Source organism: Olea europaea, chromosome 12, assembly GCF_002742605.1.
Source record: "Olea europaea var. sylvestris chromosome 12, O_europaea_v1, whole genome shotgun sequence".
NCBI classification, from domain to species: domain Eukaryota; kingdom Viridiplantae; phylum Streptophyta; class Magnoliopsida; order Lamiales; family Oleaceae; genus Olea; species Olea europaea.
In genome coordinates this window covers 14621220-14635088 of record NC_036248.1, presented here as the reverse complement: position 1 = coordinate 14635088, position 13869 = coordinate 14621220, and the positions used below count along the sequence as shown (strand labels likewise).

The 13869-nt window shown below is 41.3% G+C and overlaps 1 protein-coding gene across 1 annotated transcript in view; it reads right to left on the bottom strand.

Moving 5' to 3' along the window:
• Positions 1-13365, bottom strand: part of LOC111406987 (cyclin-dependent kinase inhibitor 4-like) — a 14828-nt gene extending 1463 nt beyond the window's left edge. The window contains exon 1 of the mRNA XM_023036333.1: positions 13092-13365. Within this exon, the coding sequence (XP_022892101.1) occupies positions 13092-13339 (248 nt within the window). The 5' untranslated portion in view covers positions 13340-13365. The remainder of the gene's footprint in view (positions 1-13091) is intronic.
• Positions 13366-13869: the final 504 nt, after the last annotated feature.

Below are 13869 nucleotides of genomic sequence, written 5' to 3'. Positions count from 1 at the left end.
GCCCAAAAAAAAAAAAAAGGAAGGTATTTCCATTTAAAAAAGTTCGTCTGTCAAACAGAAAATTACATAAAAAAGAGGGAATCGGTGAGGCAAATTTAGTATACTGTTGTTCATTTCTATTTTCTTATACAAAGAAATAATAGATTCATATTGTTTCGCGCGGGTTAGTCGCTAACAATTAAAAGGGGTCAGACGATTGTGTAAGGGACAAACCTCTTGAGATAAAGTCCCAAAAAGGGGTGTTCTTTTATTGGTGATGAATTTTACAATTGGAAATGAAAAACAATATGCCTCCAAGGGGCGCAAGCACACGAGTTACAGAAAGAAAAGTGTTTAAATCTAAAAACTAAGGAAATGAAAATTACATATTCTCTGTTCGAGAGTTTTGGATTCAGTCCTTGCTTCTATATCCTTTCTTCCTTTTATACTTCATAGACGATCTCTTTGTGATTAACTACTCTAAAAACTGTTTGATCGTCCTATAACTACCCACTTTCTTCGTAGTGGCCATTTTGTCATGAAAACTGCCTTTTAACTGCTGCCATTACCTTCATCGTTCAACCGCTTTCGATTGAATTCCTTGAATCGTGGAATGTGACAGGGCTGCTTTAACAACTACTTTGATAATTGCACTTCTTGATAACCACGACGCGTTATGTTTGTTAATACCTTGGGCGACTTGAAGGTTTGGGCGAGAATAGAGTAACAGCTCTGGGCGACCGTATGACACTCTATTCGTTCAGATTCTGGGCGACTTGCAAATTTGGGCGATGGCGTAACCGCATTCTTGGGCCTCTTTATTTGGGCCTTCATTTTGATTTGTTCGATTGGGTTTCGTTCTTTGGGCTATCTGATTTGGGGACCCTCCAATTGGGCTTCATTCCTTGGGCTGTTCGATTTGGGCTGAAGTTTTATGTGTCAACGATTACCCCTCAATATGGCAGAATTAATAATAATTATTGAATTTTGCCATATTCATTTTGTGTTTCCAGCAACATTCGAAATTCCCAAGAATTTCAATTATTGTTTCCTTCTATAACTTGAAAAGGTGCGTCGTTTTACAAACCCTTATAAACCCCAAACACGCCATTTCACTACTACCAAACCACGCCTCATATTTTTTGCGTCTCTTTCACGATTCACTGTTCATCTTTTGCTTCCTTGCTACGTAACCCTGAAAAGTTTCGTTCCTTCTCCAATGGCTGCTTCACAATCTCAAGCTAGCGATTCCTTTAGTTTTGATGACTTTCAAGAACTTCTAAGTCGCCCATACATAACCCCAAGTTTTCTTGCGCCAGCCGACGTTGGACGTAATGAGTTTTACTTGGATCTTTTTTTCAACAATGCGGAGGCAGTTGAACAGGCGGCGGTGGGTCAGTTGTTTCCTTGCACTCATGGCCCTCCTTTTCTAAACTCTCTGCCGCTGGGGCCACTTCGCGAAAGAGGTATTCGCACTTGGCCTAAATCTGATGTAGCTTTTCGTAGGTGGCATGCTCGCCTTGTGTGTCATGGTCCTACTAAGACACTTTTTGATAGTGCTAGGATTTCTGATTTGTTAGAAATCTCTATCCGCCCCCTACTTTCGATTCAGCACTCTTTTCAATTGCTTTGAGTTTTTGGTCTTCTGAGTATAACACCTTTATTTTCCCTCTTGGCCCCATGTCTATTACCTTAAGGGACGTTGGAGCCCTGGTAAATCTGCCACCTTTGGGCGATACCATTTTTCCTGGTATCTTAGTTTCTGGTGGCGCCCCAAAGTTTAGTAAAAATTACACCGATTCTTATTCAAGCCTGCAGACCCTTCACAATCATTCGAGCGCTAAGCCTACCCATATTGAGCGAGTGGCCTTCCTCTTAGTTTGGCTTTGTAAATATGTTTTGTGCGTGCCAAGTATAAAGCCTTCCCTGAGTTATTTACCTATAGCGCACGAATTGGCGCGTGGCAAGCCTTTGAATTTATGTTCTTTGTTTTTGGCTGCCCTTTATAGAGGCATGGCCTCTCTTCAAGCTCAATTGAAGAATGGTGCATCTCCCACTGGCAGTGGACCTCTTTGGTTCACTCAACTGTGGTTGAGATCCTATTTTCCATCGCTGGGTGCTCCATCCATTTCTCGCCCTTCTGCTAGTTGTTATGGGCTAGCCATGGAGCCCTTAACTCCTGTAAATATGTCCAGAAGGGATATTTTTTCATTCTTTTATTCTTTGGATTCAATCCCTTCCTTTTTTCCTTTTCCTCCTTTTTTGACTCCAAACTATGTACATCCCCCTTCCACTATAGATAACGCGAGCACCTCTCTGCTCACTTGGATCCAGTTTTTAACTGGGAGGGAACTATTTCATGATATTCTAACTGGGACCAATGCCAAAGCGGGGGTAGAGATTTATGCTCCCCAATTTTTTGCTCGTCAGCTTCGTTTTGGCCAAACTTGGCATGTTCCTCCTTGCTATTCAAGGAACTTAGTTGACCGTTTTCATACTATTACTAAGGCGGAGGCAGAGGCTATAGATGCTCGTAATCTTCTTTTAACCAGTCATTTTTCATTGGCCCCCTTCAATTCTAGCCACGCCATTCACCCTCTTTTTGAACAACTCTGGCCGTCGGTGAAGCGTAGATTATTTGCGATTGATGCCAATCGTGCCTTTCATTCATTAGACCAACCGAGCATTTCTTCTCCTCCTCCTGTTTTGGTCACTCCTTTGTCTGTTCGGAGCCCCTCTCCTTCTCGTCGCACTAAACAGTCTGTTCGTACATCTTCTTCTCTCCCAGCCAAGCCTACTTCGGTCAAGAGTGCTCCAAGCCGCAAACGGCCAGCCTCAACATCTCCCATTCTAGAGGATGATGTTGATGATGATGATGCCCCTCTTATCGTCAGGAGGAAAGTAATTAAATTGGTTTTCTTACAAGTATACTTTTCCACATTTGAAACTTTTCTGTGTGTTGATGATCTTTTGGATTTCTCATAAAAGCTCAGCCTCTCCTTTAAAGGCTTTGACATCGACAACTCCTGCTCCATCATTTTCTGCTGAGGCTACTTCATCCAAACCGGTTGATGAGGGGGCTACGCTTAAAGAGACATCTTCAGTCCCAGAATCCTCATCACAACCCATGGATGAGCCACCTTCTTCCCAGGGCGTCAACCCCCAAACGTCGAAGTAGAAGGTAATTCAGTTTTTTGATGTCTTACCTTTGCTCGTGCTATTGATTTCTAATTTGTTGCTCTTAAACTTTGCAGATACTCCTATGAGTCCGCCCGTTGTGGCAACATCTTCTCGCTCGGCCAAGGGGAATCCTCACGAATGGATGAGTCGTTGGTGGCAAGCTTGGCTGAGGGCCCGCCATCTTCTACGATTGTCGACGAGGTAGTCTTTGCTTCATTTCTATTTCTACCTTGTTCGTTGTAGTGAGGATTTTTAATATTGACAATTTTCTTTGCAGGATGCTGACAGGATTGTGAGTTCTATCCAGGACTTGTTCGCTTCCTGGGGGCAAGTCCAGATGCCTCGTCCTGCTCCATCTGATCGTCCTGCTGCTTCTTCAGAGGAAGACTTGAAGTTCCTGAAGGAATCGATATTTGAGTACGTATCCTTCATGGATATGGATATTGAAAGGGCTAGTGCTACCAGGCACAAGGATGAACTTGAGCACTTGAGCGCGAAGTTGGAGTAAGCACTGACGCTTCCGTCGCTCAATCTTTCTGCCGATTTTAAAGCGACGTTGAAGGTTATCCACTCTGAGGTCCTTTCTATGCTGGCCAAGAATGCTGAATTAAAGGCCAAGCGTACTCAATATCTTCGAGCCGTAGCTAAGAAAGAGTCTTTGCGTATGGAGATTAACAAGGCTGAGGACGAGTTGAAAGAAATCTCTTCCGAAGTCATGATTGAAGACTTTTTGATGGTTAACTTGGCTGCTCAAATGAGGGAGCTTCAAGCTAAAATGGACGACTGCAGGGCGAGGATGACTGCTAAAAAGCGCAACGCCTCCCAGGGAATTGAGCGAACTAAGTCCTTGGTCGAGCAGTACAAGAAGTTGGAAGTTGATGATGATGATGTCGCGGCTGAGTTGAACATCACTTCCTCTCGACAGAACGAGGATTGGGAAAAACTTAGGGAACGAATTCGTTCCATATGGGGTAGACTGTAGTTAAGACATGCGATGTCTTTTTTCTTTTGTAATTCGATTTTTCCCTTTGTAACTTTGTTCATCCTTAATGAACATTAACTTCTTGCGCATTTATTTGACGTTTATTTTTTAGTCATCAATTCTTTAAGCACTTAACTGCTTTGCACTAAGAATCTTGTCCATTTCTTTTTAATATTCTCACCACTTTTCCCAAGACTTTGGGCTATTTAATTCCGTTTATTAGACAGAAATGTGGCTGTTTATATTCTGCCTCTTCATCTTCACCCCCTATAAATGTTTCGTATTTTTCATCTTCTATCTTCATCTCTTCACTTTCTTCTTCGAAATCAATTTGCTGCCATTTCTTGACATTCTGACGATCAATCTGATCCAAAAATGGACTGTTTAGTCCGCCCACCTTACTATTTACCTTGATGTCACCTTTGGTATGGGAGGTATAGGAAATATTTTCTGGCCAGCAGCGAAGTTCTTTCCTGCAAAGTTCTTCCCATCGTCTCTTTGTTCTTCACAAGGAGTCAATGATGGAAGGCAATTTTTGGGCTGCTTGTGGGCCACTTTGCTTGCTGAGAGTGCTTCTCAGCTTGCCTGCTGAGAGTGCTTCTCAGCCTCTTTGCTCGCCATTGCAGCGATGCATTTAGGAAGGTAGTGAGGTCAGTACACCCTCTTACTCGGCAATCCCACCATTGCAGCGATGCATTTAGGAAGGCAGTGTGAAGCTTACTCAGCGATCAACCGGGAGATTATCTTACTTTAGTTGTATTTTGTAGCACATCTATTATTTGTATCTTTTGTATTCTTGTAATGAACGTTTGATAATAAAGAACTTTATTCGAACGTATTTCGCTCTGACCTTATTATCTTTTGATCGTTCAAAATGTTTGGTTATGTTTTTACCTGTTCACATTCCCATAAAGAAGGAACGTATTTTTTCAAATATTTGCCGTTAATGAATCTTACGTGCTTGGTGCCGTCTAAATCTTCCAAGTGGTACGCCCCATTGGGTAACACACTGTTTATTTTGTATGGTCCTTTCCAATTGGGTGACCACTTCCCATACTTTGGATCTTTGCTATCCAAAGGGAGTATCGTCTTCCAAACTAGTTCACCCAGGCTGAACGACTTGGCTATAACTTTTTTATTATAAAACTTAGCCATTCTTTGCTTTTGAACTTGCAACCTGTCTAAGACGTCCAACTTCAATTCGTCTAAACTCAACAAATTTTGAACTAGTGATTCGGCATACTCATCATCATTCAACTTATGTTGCAAGCACACTCGAATAGATTGTACATTGATTTCCATAGGCAAAATGGCCTCCTGTCCATAAACAAGTTGGAAAGGAATAACTTTGGTACTTGACTGAGGTGATATTTTATAAGCCCATAAGGCTTTGTTCAAACATTCGTGTCAATTTCTGGCGTTTTCATCTATCATCTTTCTGATGCTATTCTTTAGAATCTTATTAGAAAATTCCGCTTGTCCGTTGGATTGAGCGTAGTATGGTGTGGAGTTTACTAATTTAACCCCAACTTCGCTCAAAAATTTGTTCACTTGATCCCCATTCAACGATGTTCCGTGAGCTACCATTAAAGTTTGTGGAATTCCAAACCTATAAATAATGTGATCACGGATAAACTCTATAACATTCTTCTGGGGTGATCTCTTTCAAAGGTACCGCCTCTACCCATTTGGTGAAATAGTCGGTTGCAACTATAATAAAAGTATGTTGCTTGGACGATGGAGGGTAGATCTTCCCTATCAGATCTATCGCCCAACCTTTGAACGGCCAAGGTTTAATAATAGGTGCCATCTCTCGTGCTGGCGCTCTTTGTATTGGACCATGCTTTGGGCATGCTAAACAACTTTTTGCATACTGAACGCATAGTTCTCCCATCATTGGCCAAAAATATCCACTCCTAATAATTAATCATCTCATCCTTTGGCCAGCTTGATGAGCTCCACATATCCCTTCGTGTACTTCAGCCATGATCGTTTTGGCTTCTTGCAAACTTGCACACTTTAGTAATACACCATCAGAGCGTTTCCTAAACAACTCTTCATCTATTAGTGTGTAATTCAGCAAACATAGCTTCGTTTTCCTACTAATCCCTCCATTAGGTTCTTTAAGGAACCCTTTAATCTTTGTTCTCCAATCCACTGCATCTCCATCTTGTATACAGTGAAGTTCAATTTTTCTCGCCCTTCTTTGAGTTACGGGCAATATGGTTCCATACTCATAAGTAGACTTCCAATTCAAGACCTTTGAGTACCCTGAAGCCATTTGGGCTAACTTATTTGCCACGTCGTTATATATCCTATTAACGCATTGAAGTTCTACTTGATCGAATTCCTCTAATAATTCTTGGGCGATCTCATATTGACTTATAATGGAATCACTTTGGCATTTAAAATCACCGATCAATTGATGTATCACCAATTGAGAATCGCCCCTAACGATCACATTTCTTACTCCCATATCTATCATTAGCTCTAGGCCTACAATTAAAGTTTCATATTCGGCCTGATTATTGGTGCACATTCTGTCTAAGGTGAATACAAACTTGTAGCAAATCCCTAAAGGATTAATCAATGCTACTCCTACTCCTGCACCTTTAGAGGTTTTTGACCCATCGAAAAACAACACCCAAGGTTTTAACTCAAACGAATTGATTTCTAGTTCGATTTCTTCAGGTATGTCAAGGCATGGATGATCGGCTAGAAAGTTAGCCAAAGACTGATTTTTGACTGCCTTTTGAGGTATATATTGTATTTCGAACTCTGATAAAGCTAGTGTCCAAAGGCCTACCCTTTGGTGTAAAATAGGGCGCGAGAACATATACTTAACTAAATTTACTTTAGAAATTAAATAAACGGTTACGGGCCGTAAATAAGCCCTTAATTTTATACATGTGAAATATAGTGCAAGACACAATTTTTCAACAGCAGAGTAATTACATTCACATTTCGTTAACCGTCTACTTAAATAGTAAATTACCCTTTCTTCACCAAATTGGTCTTCCTGTGCGACCATTCCAGCTATTGATTCTCTTTCAGCCGATACATACACTTTCATTGGCCGTCCTTGGATTGGTGACACCAACACTGGTGGACTTGATAGATATGTCTTCAGGCTTTCAAATGCCTTTTGATGTTCTTCTTTCCAGACGAATTCGTCCTAATTTTTAAGCTTTAATAGCGGAGAAAAGACTTTAGTTCGCCCTGCACAGTTAGAAATAAAGTGTCTTAAAAAATTTACTTGGCCTAGAAACCTTTGCAACTCCTTTTTGTTGCTAGGTGGTTTGACTTCTAAGATAGCCTTCGCTTTATTTTTATCAAGTTCAATCCCTCTCTTGTGTACTAAGAAACCAAGAAAGTTCCCTGCATTAACACCAAATGCACACTTCAAGGGATTCAACTTTAGCTTATATTGCCTCATCCGTTCAAACGAACATCTCAACTGTTCGAAATGGTCCTATTCTTTAATGGACTTGACTACTATGTCGTCTACATACACCTCAACAAACTTGCCATCATATCATGAAAGATTAAATTCATTGCCCTTTGATAAGTTGCCCCTGCATTTTTTAGGCCGAAAGACATAACCACCCATTCAAAACATCCTAGAGACCCAGGGCATCTAAAGGCAGTTTTGTGTATGTCTTCTTCCGCTATATAAATTTGATTGTATTACACGACATGTTCGACAGTCGAATCTACTAAAGAATCTACCGTGGGCATTGGATACTCATCTTTGGGTGTAGCTATGTTTAAATTCCTAAAGTCTATACACACCCTCAATTTACCATTCTTTTTTAGTACTGGCACAATATTCGACAACTATTCAACATATCTGGCTGTTCTTATAAAACCTGCTTTCAATAATCGCTCTATCTCTTTCTTAATCTCAGGGAGTACATTAGGAGTAAAACGCCTAGGAGGTTGCCTATGAGGTTTAAAATTAGGCTTAGTTGGTAACCTGTGTTCTACCAAGTCTCTATCTAAACCAGGCATTTGTTCATATTCCCAAGCAAAACAATCTTTGTACTCTTTTAACAAAGCGATTAATTTGTTACTAACCTCTTGGTCGAGCATCTGGCTGATGAACGTTAGGTGATCTTCTCCTTCATCGCCAATATTTACTTTGATCAGAGGGTCTTGCGCTTGAGCGTATCCAGGTTTGGCAATCCGCATCACTTCGTCGTCCAGTTCTTTTGTAAGTACTTCCTCTTCCAAACAGTCCACCTTGTTGACTTCTCGGTCAATGTTTTGCTCTAACTCGAATATTACCAACTTGTCCTTCAGTGCTTTTAGGGCAGTCTCTTCCTTCGCCTTCGCCTTGTCACTGCATTCCTTATTGAAAGCCATCAGTCTGGCTTTGAAGGCCTGAATGTCGGCCATTTGCTTTTGTAACTTAAAGTCCATTCAAAACTCCTTAATTATTCTTTTGCCAATTACTGGCTCTTCTAGGGCCACTATATTTGGCCTCATCTGTTTGAACATCTCAGTGAGTGCATCCACTGAGAATGGTTCTTCGCTTTGCGCAACAACCTGAGTTTCTTCCCCGTCTTGTACTACTCTGACAGGTCCATAGTTTCCTTCGTACATGAACTTTTTCACCGAGTTTGCTTCCGCGACAAAAGGCCTATGATCGGCCTGTACCACCTCTGCTTCGCCTTTGTCATTCCAAAAAATTAGGCATTGATGGAGCGACGAGGGTATACAGCGACTTCCGTGTATCCAATCTCTTCCTAGGAGCACGTTGTAACTAGTAGGACCATCTATTACAAAGAAGACAGTGGTCCTAGTAGTCGTACCTATAGTTATGTCTAATGGCATAACTCCCTTAGCTGAAGTTGCTCCTCCATTGAAACTAGTGAGGATGACTTCTGTAGGAATCATGTCACCCTCTGTTTTTGCGAACTTTCTCATCATCCTAGATGGAATAGTGTTTATAGCTGCTCCATTGTCGACAAGCACTTTTGCCACTGGGACGTCGTTAACTAGAGTTTTAACGTATAACGGCCTCAAGTGTTTAGTCAATTTCATGGCTGGCCGTTTAAAAATAACCTTTTCGACAGCCTCTATTTCTACCTCTTGCTTGTTTTCTGTCGAATTATCCCCCTCTCGACGTGTAGTACGTCACGCTGATCCTCTATCTCTTGAACTTCCTTCTTACTTTTTTCTAATGCTTCCTCATCAGTTATCCAACCTGTGGGAGGAGGCATTATTCTTGGAGGTGACCCATACTTTTCAGAACGAGGCACTCTCTTCTTCCTTTTGGGTGTCCCGTACAGTACGTAAAAATCGAAAGGGCGCCCAGATGGCTCCCCCAACAAGTCTACTTCGCGAATTCCCTCTTGATGTAGTTGCTTAAACAGAGTATTGCGCGATACTCCTCTCTTTTTCCTTTCTGCTTCTAGATCGATTTCTTCTTCAGTGTCTGTCATCCCATCATCCTCCTCGTCGTTGTAGGCCTCTCCAGAAGCCTGGCCTTCTTCACATACGAACACGCAGGCTTCTCCTTCGTTGTCCTCCCCCTCTTCTTCCTTTTCCTTATTCTTGAATTCATTGGCCAGTTGGTAATTATTGACCACGACAGAAGGCAACGTACCAAATTGGATAGCAAGGGGCTGATTTGGATCTTCTTCATCCCTCTTGTCCCTCTCAAACTTTGATCTCCCAGAAGAGGTTTCTGGCAATTCCTTCATTGATTCATCTGTACCGATTTCTTTACTACCTTTGAGGACGTTTTGATTAGCTACCTTGAGTAGTATAGGCGCTTTAGGATGTGGCATTCCTTGTTGCTGCCTCATCATCCGTCTGTAGTTTCGTTGGAAACGCCTTTGTTGGGTCCTAGTCATCTCATCGAAGGGTATTGCCCTTCCTGCACTGTACTGGAATGAATGCCATACATTTGGCCGGCGAGGTTGCGGCCTAAATGTTCTTCCAGTATCTGCTGGTCTGAACTGCCTTTCAAAAGGCGGTCCTCTATAGAATGATGTACCTCACCCTCTACTAGGCTGAATGTTTGGGAAGAAGGCAGGGCGATGAGAATGCTGCCATGTCCCTGGTTTCTCCGTATTTCCATTTACTTCCCCTTTACACCTTGCACACAGGACATCCTCGTCCTTTTTTGGTTCTTTTCCTTTGATTCATTCAAAGACGCTGGGATGTGGTCTAGGATCTTCTTCTCCGTCATTTATGACCAATTTGAATTTTGGTAACTTGTTCTTGAATCCAGATGTTACCATGTTTACTCCAAGTGGCTGTGGGAAAGGATTCTCGTCCACTGCCATCTTTTTCTTATCATCGAACGTAATTCGTCCTGATTCAATAGCATCTTGCAATACATGACGGAAAACCAAGCAATTGTTAGTCAGATGTGACCATGCATTATGCTATTTACAATATTTTTTACCCTTAATTTGTTCAGGGTTTGGCAATTTGTGCTTATCGCTCAACTTTATCTGCTTATCCCTATATAATTTATCGAATATAAGGTCAGCTTTGGTCACGTCGAACGAGAACGTTCTAGCCTTTATGTTTCCATCCTTTATGGGCTCATCTCTACCCAATGGTCTAGGCTTGTCCATTATGGGACAAGTATATGTGTCCCCTTTGACCAATTCGGCCAAACACATTTCGGCCTGATCGTATGACTCGTCGTCAATGGTATGAACGTTAAAATTTGGGTTTTTGTAATAAGTCCCTTTACTAGAATTTTTCATTTGTTCCTCCTCTCTTATCAGTCGTTCATACCTAATCACATTCGCACTCAACTGAAAAAGGTCAGGGAATTCTTTGTTCTGGAACTTCTTTTTTAAATCGAAGCTCAAGCAGCCTTGAGCGATCTTGACAAATTCTTTTTCAGGCAGAGGTACAAAACACTTACTTCTTGCTGTCTTGAACCTTTGGAGAAAACTTTCTGCCCATTCATTTGGCATTTGACGTAAATTCGCCAAATCCGCCAAATTGACTTCAGACTCAGTTTTATAAAACTGAGTGTGAAACAACTATTCTAATTGCTGCCATGTTTGAACAGAGTTCACGGGCAAGTTGATGAACCAGGAGAAAGCTACTCCTGTTAACGAACTAGGGAAAAGCATCATTTTATGGTAGTCGGTTACATCACCACTCTGCAATGTGAATCGCCCTATGTGTTCTAGAGTAGACACCTCTCCTAAACCGGTAAACAGTGAGAATTCTGGTACTTTATACCCTCTAGGCCATGGATATGCTTGGTCTACCCAATCAGGATACGATTTTGTGTACGTTGGCCTGATGACGGGACGTACCCCAAAAGTCATCTGATCCTGTACGATTTCCATAATCTGGTTCCTCAACATGGCGTTGGGGTCATATGGGATTCCTACAGGCTGATTAACCAGTTGATTTGCATGAGGCCTGATGTTTGGTCCTTGATTGGCAACAAAATTACCATAATTAGGGCCATTACCATTAGCCTGAACACCTGTTCCCTCATTAACACGTGGGGTCTGCTGTCCATTGTTTAGGACATTATCTCTTATGTTTGGATTACCCCCCAAGTTAGGCGTACTACTATCATTGTTCTGATTTGGCATTGTAGTACCTCCTTGGTTTGAAGTAGAGGGATCAGAAAGCGGTTCTACCCCTTAACTCAGATTTAGGACCGAGGGACTATGTCCCACAATTGTCCTAGTTTGAAAGTGGTTTGTAAGAGGTATAGTCGGTTGACATATTTGGCCTACTAACTTATTCATTGTCTCGTTCAATGTCTTTAGTAGTTTGGCCATGTTGTCATAGTGCATATTCCCATTTTGAGTAAATCTTTCCATATTATGAATACTTCGAAGATTTACCTGTTCAACAACGTCTTGCGTGAGTTCTCCAAATAATGCTCGCATGGTTCGAGGACTCAACTCCGTCATTGGTTCGTAACGACTGTTACTGCTCTGGTTCTGTCCATCTGTTCGTGGAGAGGCATGCTGCTCCTCATATCGCTCGATCACAGACTAGATTCCTCCCTGACTTTCTGCTTCCTTATCGGATCTCTAAGGCATATTATTTCCCCTTTTGTACTTTCAACACCTAACACCACTGTCCTACTGGGCGTGCCAAAATGTTTCGCGCCGGTTAGTCGCTAACAATTAAAAGGGGTCAGACGATTGTGTAAGGGACAAACCTCTTGAGACAAAGTCCCAAAAAGGAGTGTTCTTTTATTGGTGATGAACTTTACAATTGGAAATGAAAAACAATGTGCCTCCAAGGGGCGCAAGTACACGAGTTACAGAAAGAAAAGTGTTTAAGTCTAAAAACTAAGGAAATGAAAATTACATATTCTCTGTTCGAGAGTTTTGGATTCGGTCCTTGCTTCTATGTCCTTTCTCCCTTTTATACTTTATAGACGATCTCTTTGTGATTAACTACTCTAAAAACTGCTTGATCGTCCTATAACTACCCACTTTCTTCGTAGTGGCCATTTTGTCATGAAAACTGCCTTTTAACTGCTGCCATTACCTTTCATCGTTCAACCGCTTTCGATTGAATTCCTTGAATCGTGGAACGTGACAGGGCTGCTTTAACAACTGCTTTGATAACTGCACTTCTTGATAACCACGATGCGTTATGTTTGTTAATACCTTGGGCGACTTGAAGGTTTGGGCGAGAATAGAGTAACAGCTCTGGGCGACCGTATGACATTCATTCGTTCAGATTCTGGGCGACTTGCAAACTTGGGCGATGGCGTTACCGCATTCTTGGGCCTCCTTATTTGGGCCTTCATCTTGATTTGTTCGATTGTGCTTCGTTCTTTGGGCTATCTGATTTGGGGACCCTCCAATTGGGCTTCATTTCTTGGGCTGAAGTTTTATGTGTCAACACATATGCGCACATATAATTTTTATAGAATTTTATGAAATAGAAAGAAAATAAAATACATACAAACAAGAAACAAATACAATTAATTTACCTTTCTCTACCTTCCAAATTCAAATTTATTTCACCACAAGAACCATCAATTTCCATGCCCTCTGTCACCAACTCTTCACATTCCACCTCCATGCACTCCTCGTCTTTCATGGTAAACCAAACTGATCCCGGCTGCAAATCCGCCACAGAAAATTCATTTTCACAAGAATCACGAGAATTTGACGCCGGCGGAGTGGTGGTGGTGGCTGTCCGGCGGACACCAAGAGAGGACGGCGAGACTTCCTTCATGGGCACGTTTCCTGTTGCGCTAAATTTCTTCATGAGCCTGCCCATTTTTCTAAACTTTTCTGCTATGTACGTTCTTCAGACTACTAGTGCAAAAGTACAGAGAGTTCAATTCGTGCATTGGGGGGAAAAGAATTTATGTTACTATGCAACCTATTGGTAGCAATTTTTCACCCAAAAAAGTAAAATTTTTTTACCGTTATTTTATTATTCTAATCATCATTTTTTTCTTTTTCAATTACAGGAGGAAATTAGCACTTGTTTGATTTTCATTAAATTACATTACATTACATTTTACTTTTCTCTCTCCTATTTTCAACCACACAATCTTACATAAAATAATATTACACGTAAATCGAAAATTTTTCTTTCTTTTTCAACCACTCATTTTTCAAAAAACACTATTCTATATATTAAATTTTCCCCTTAATGGGGGCCAAACAGGGTCTTAATTTTCTCTCCAACAATCAAAAAATCAATTTTCTTAATCATTACCGAACAGATTGAATTTTAATGAGCGACGTTATTTAGTC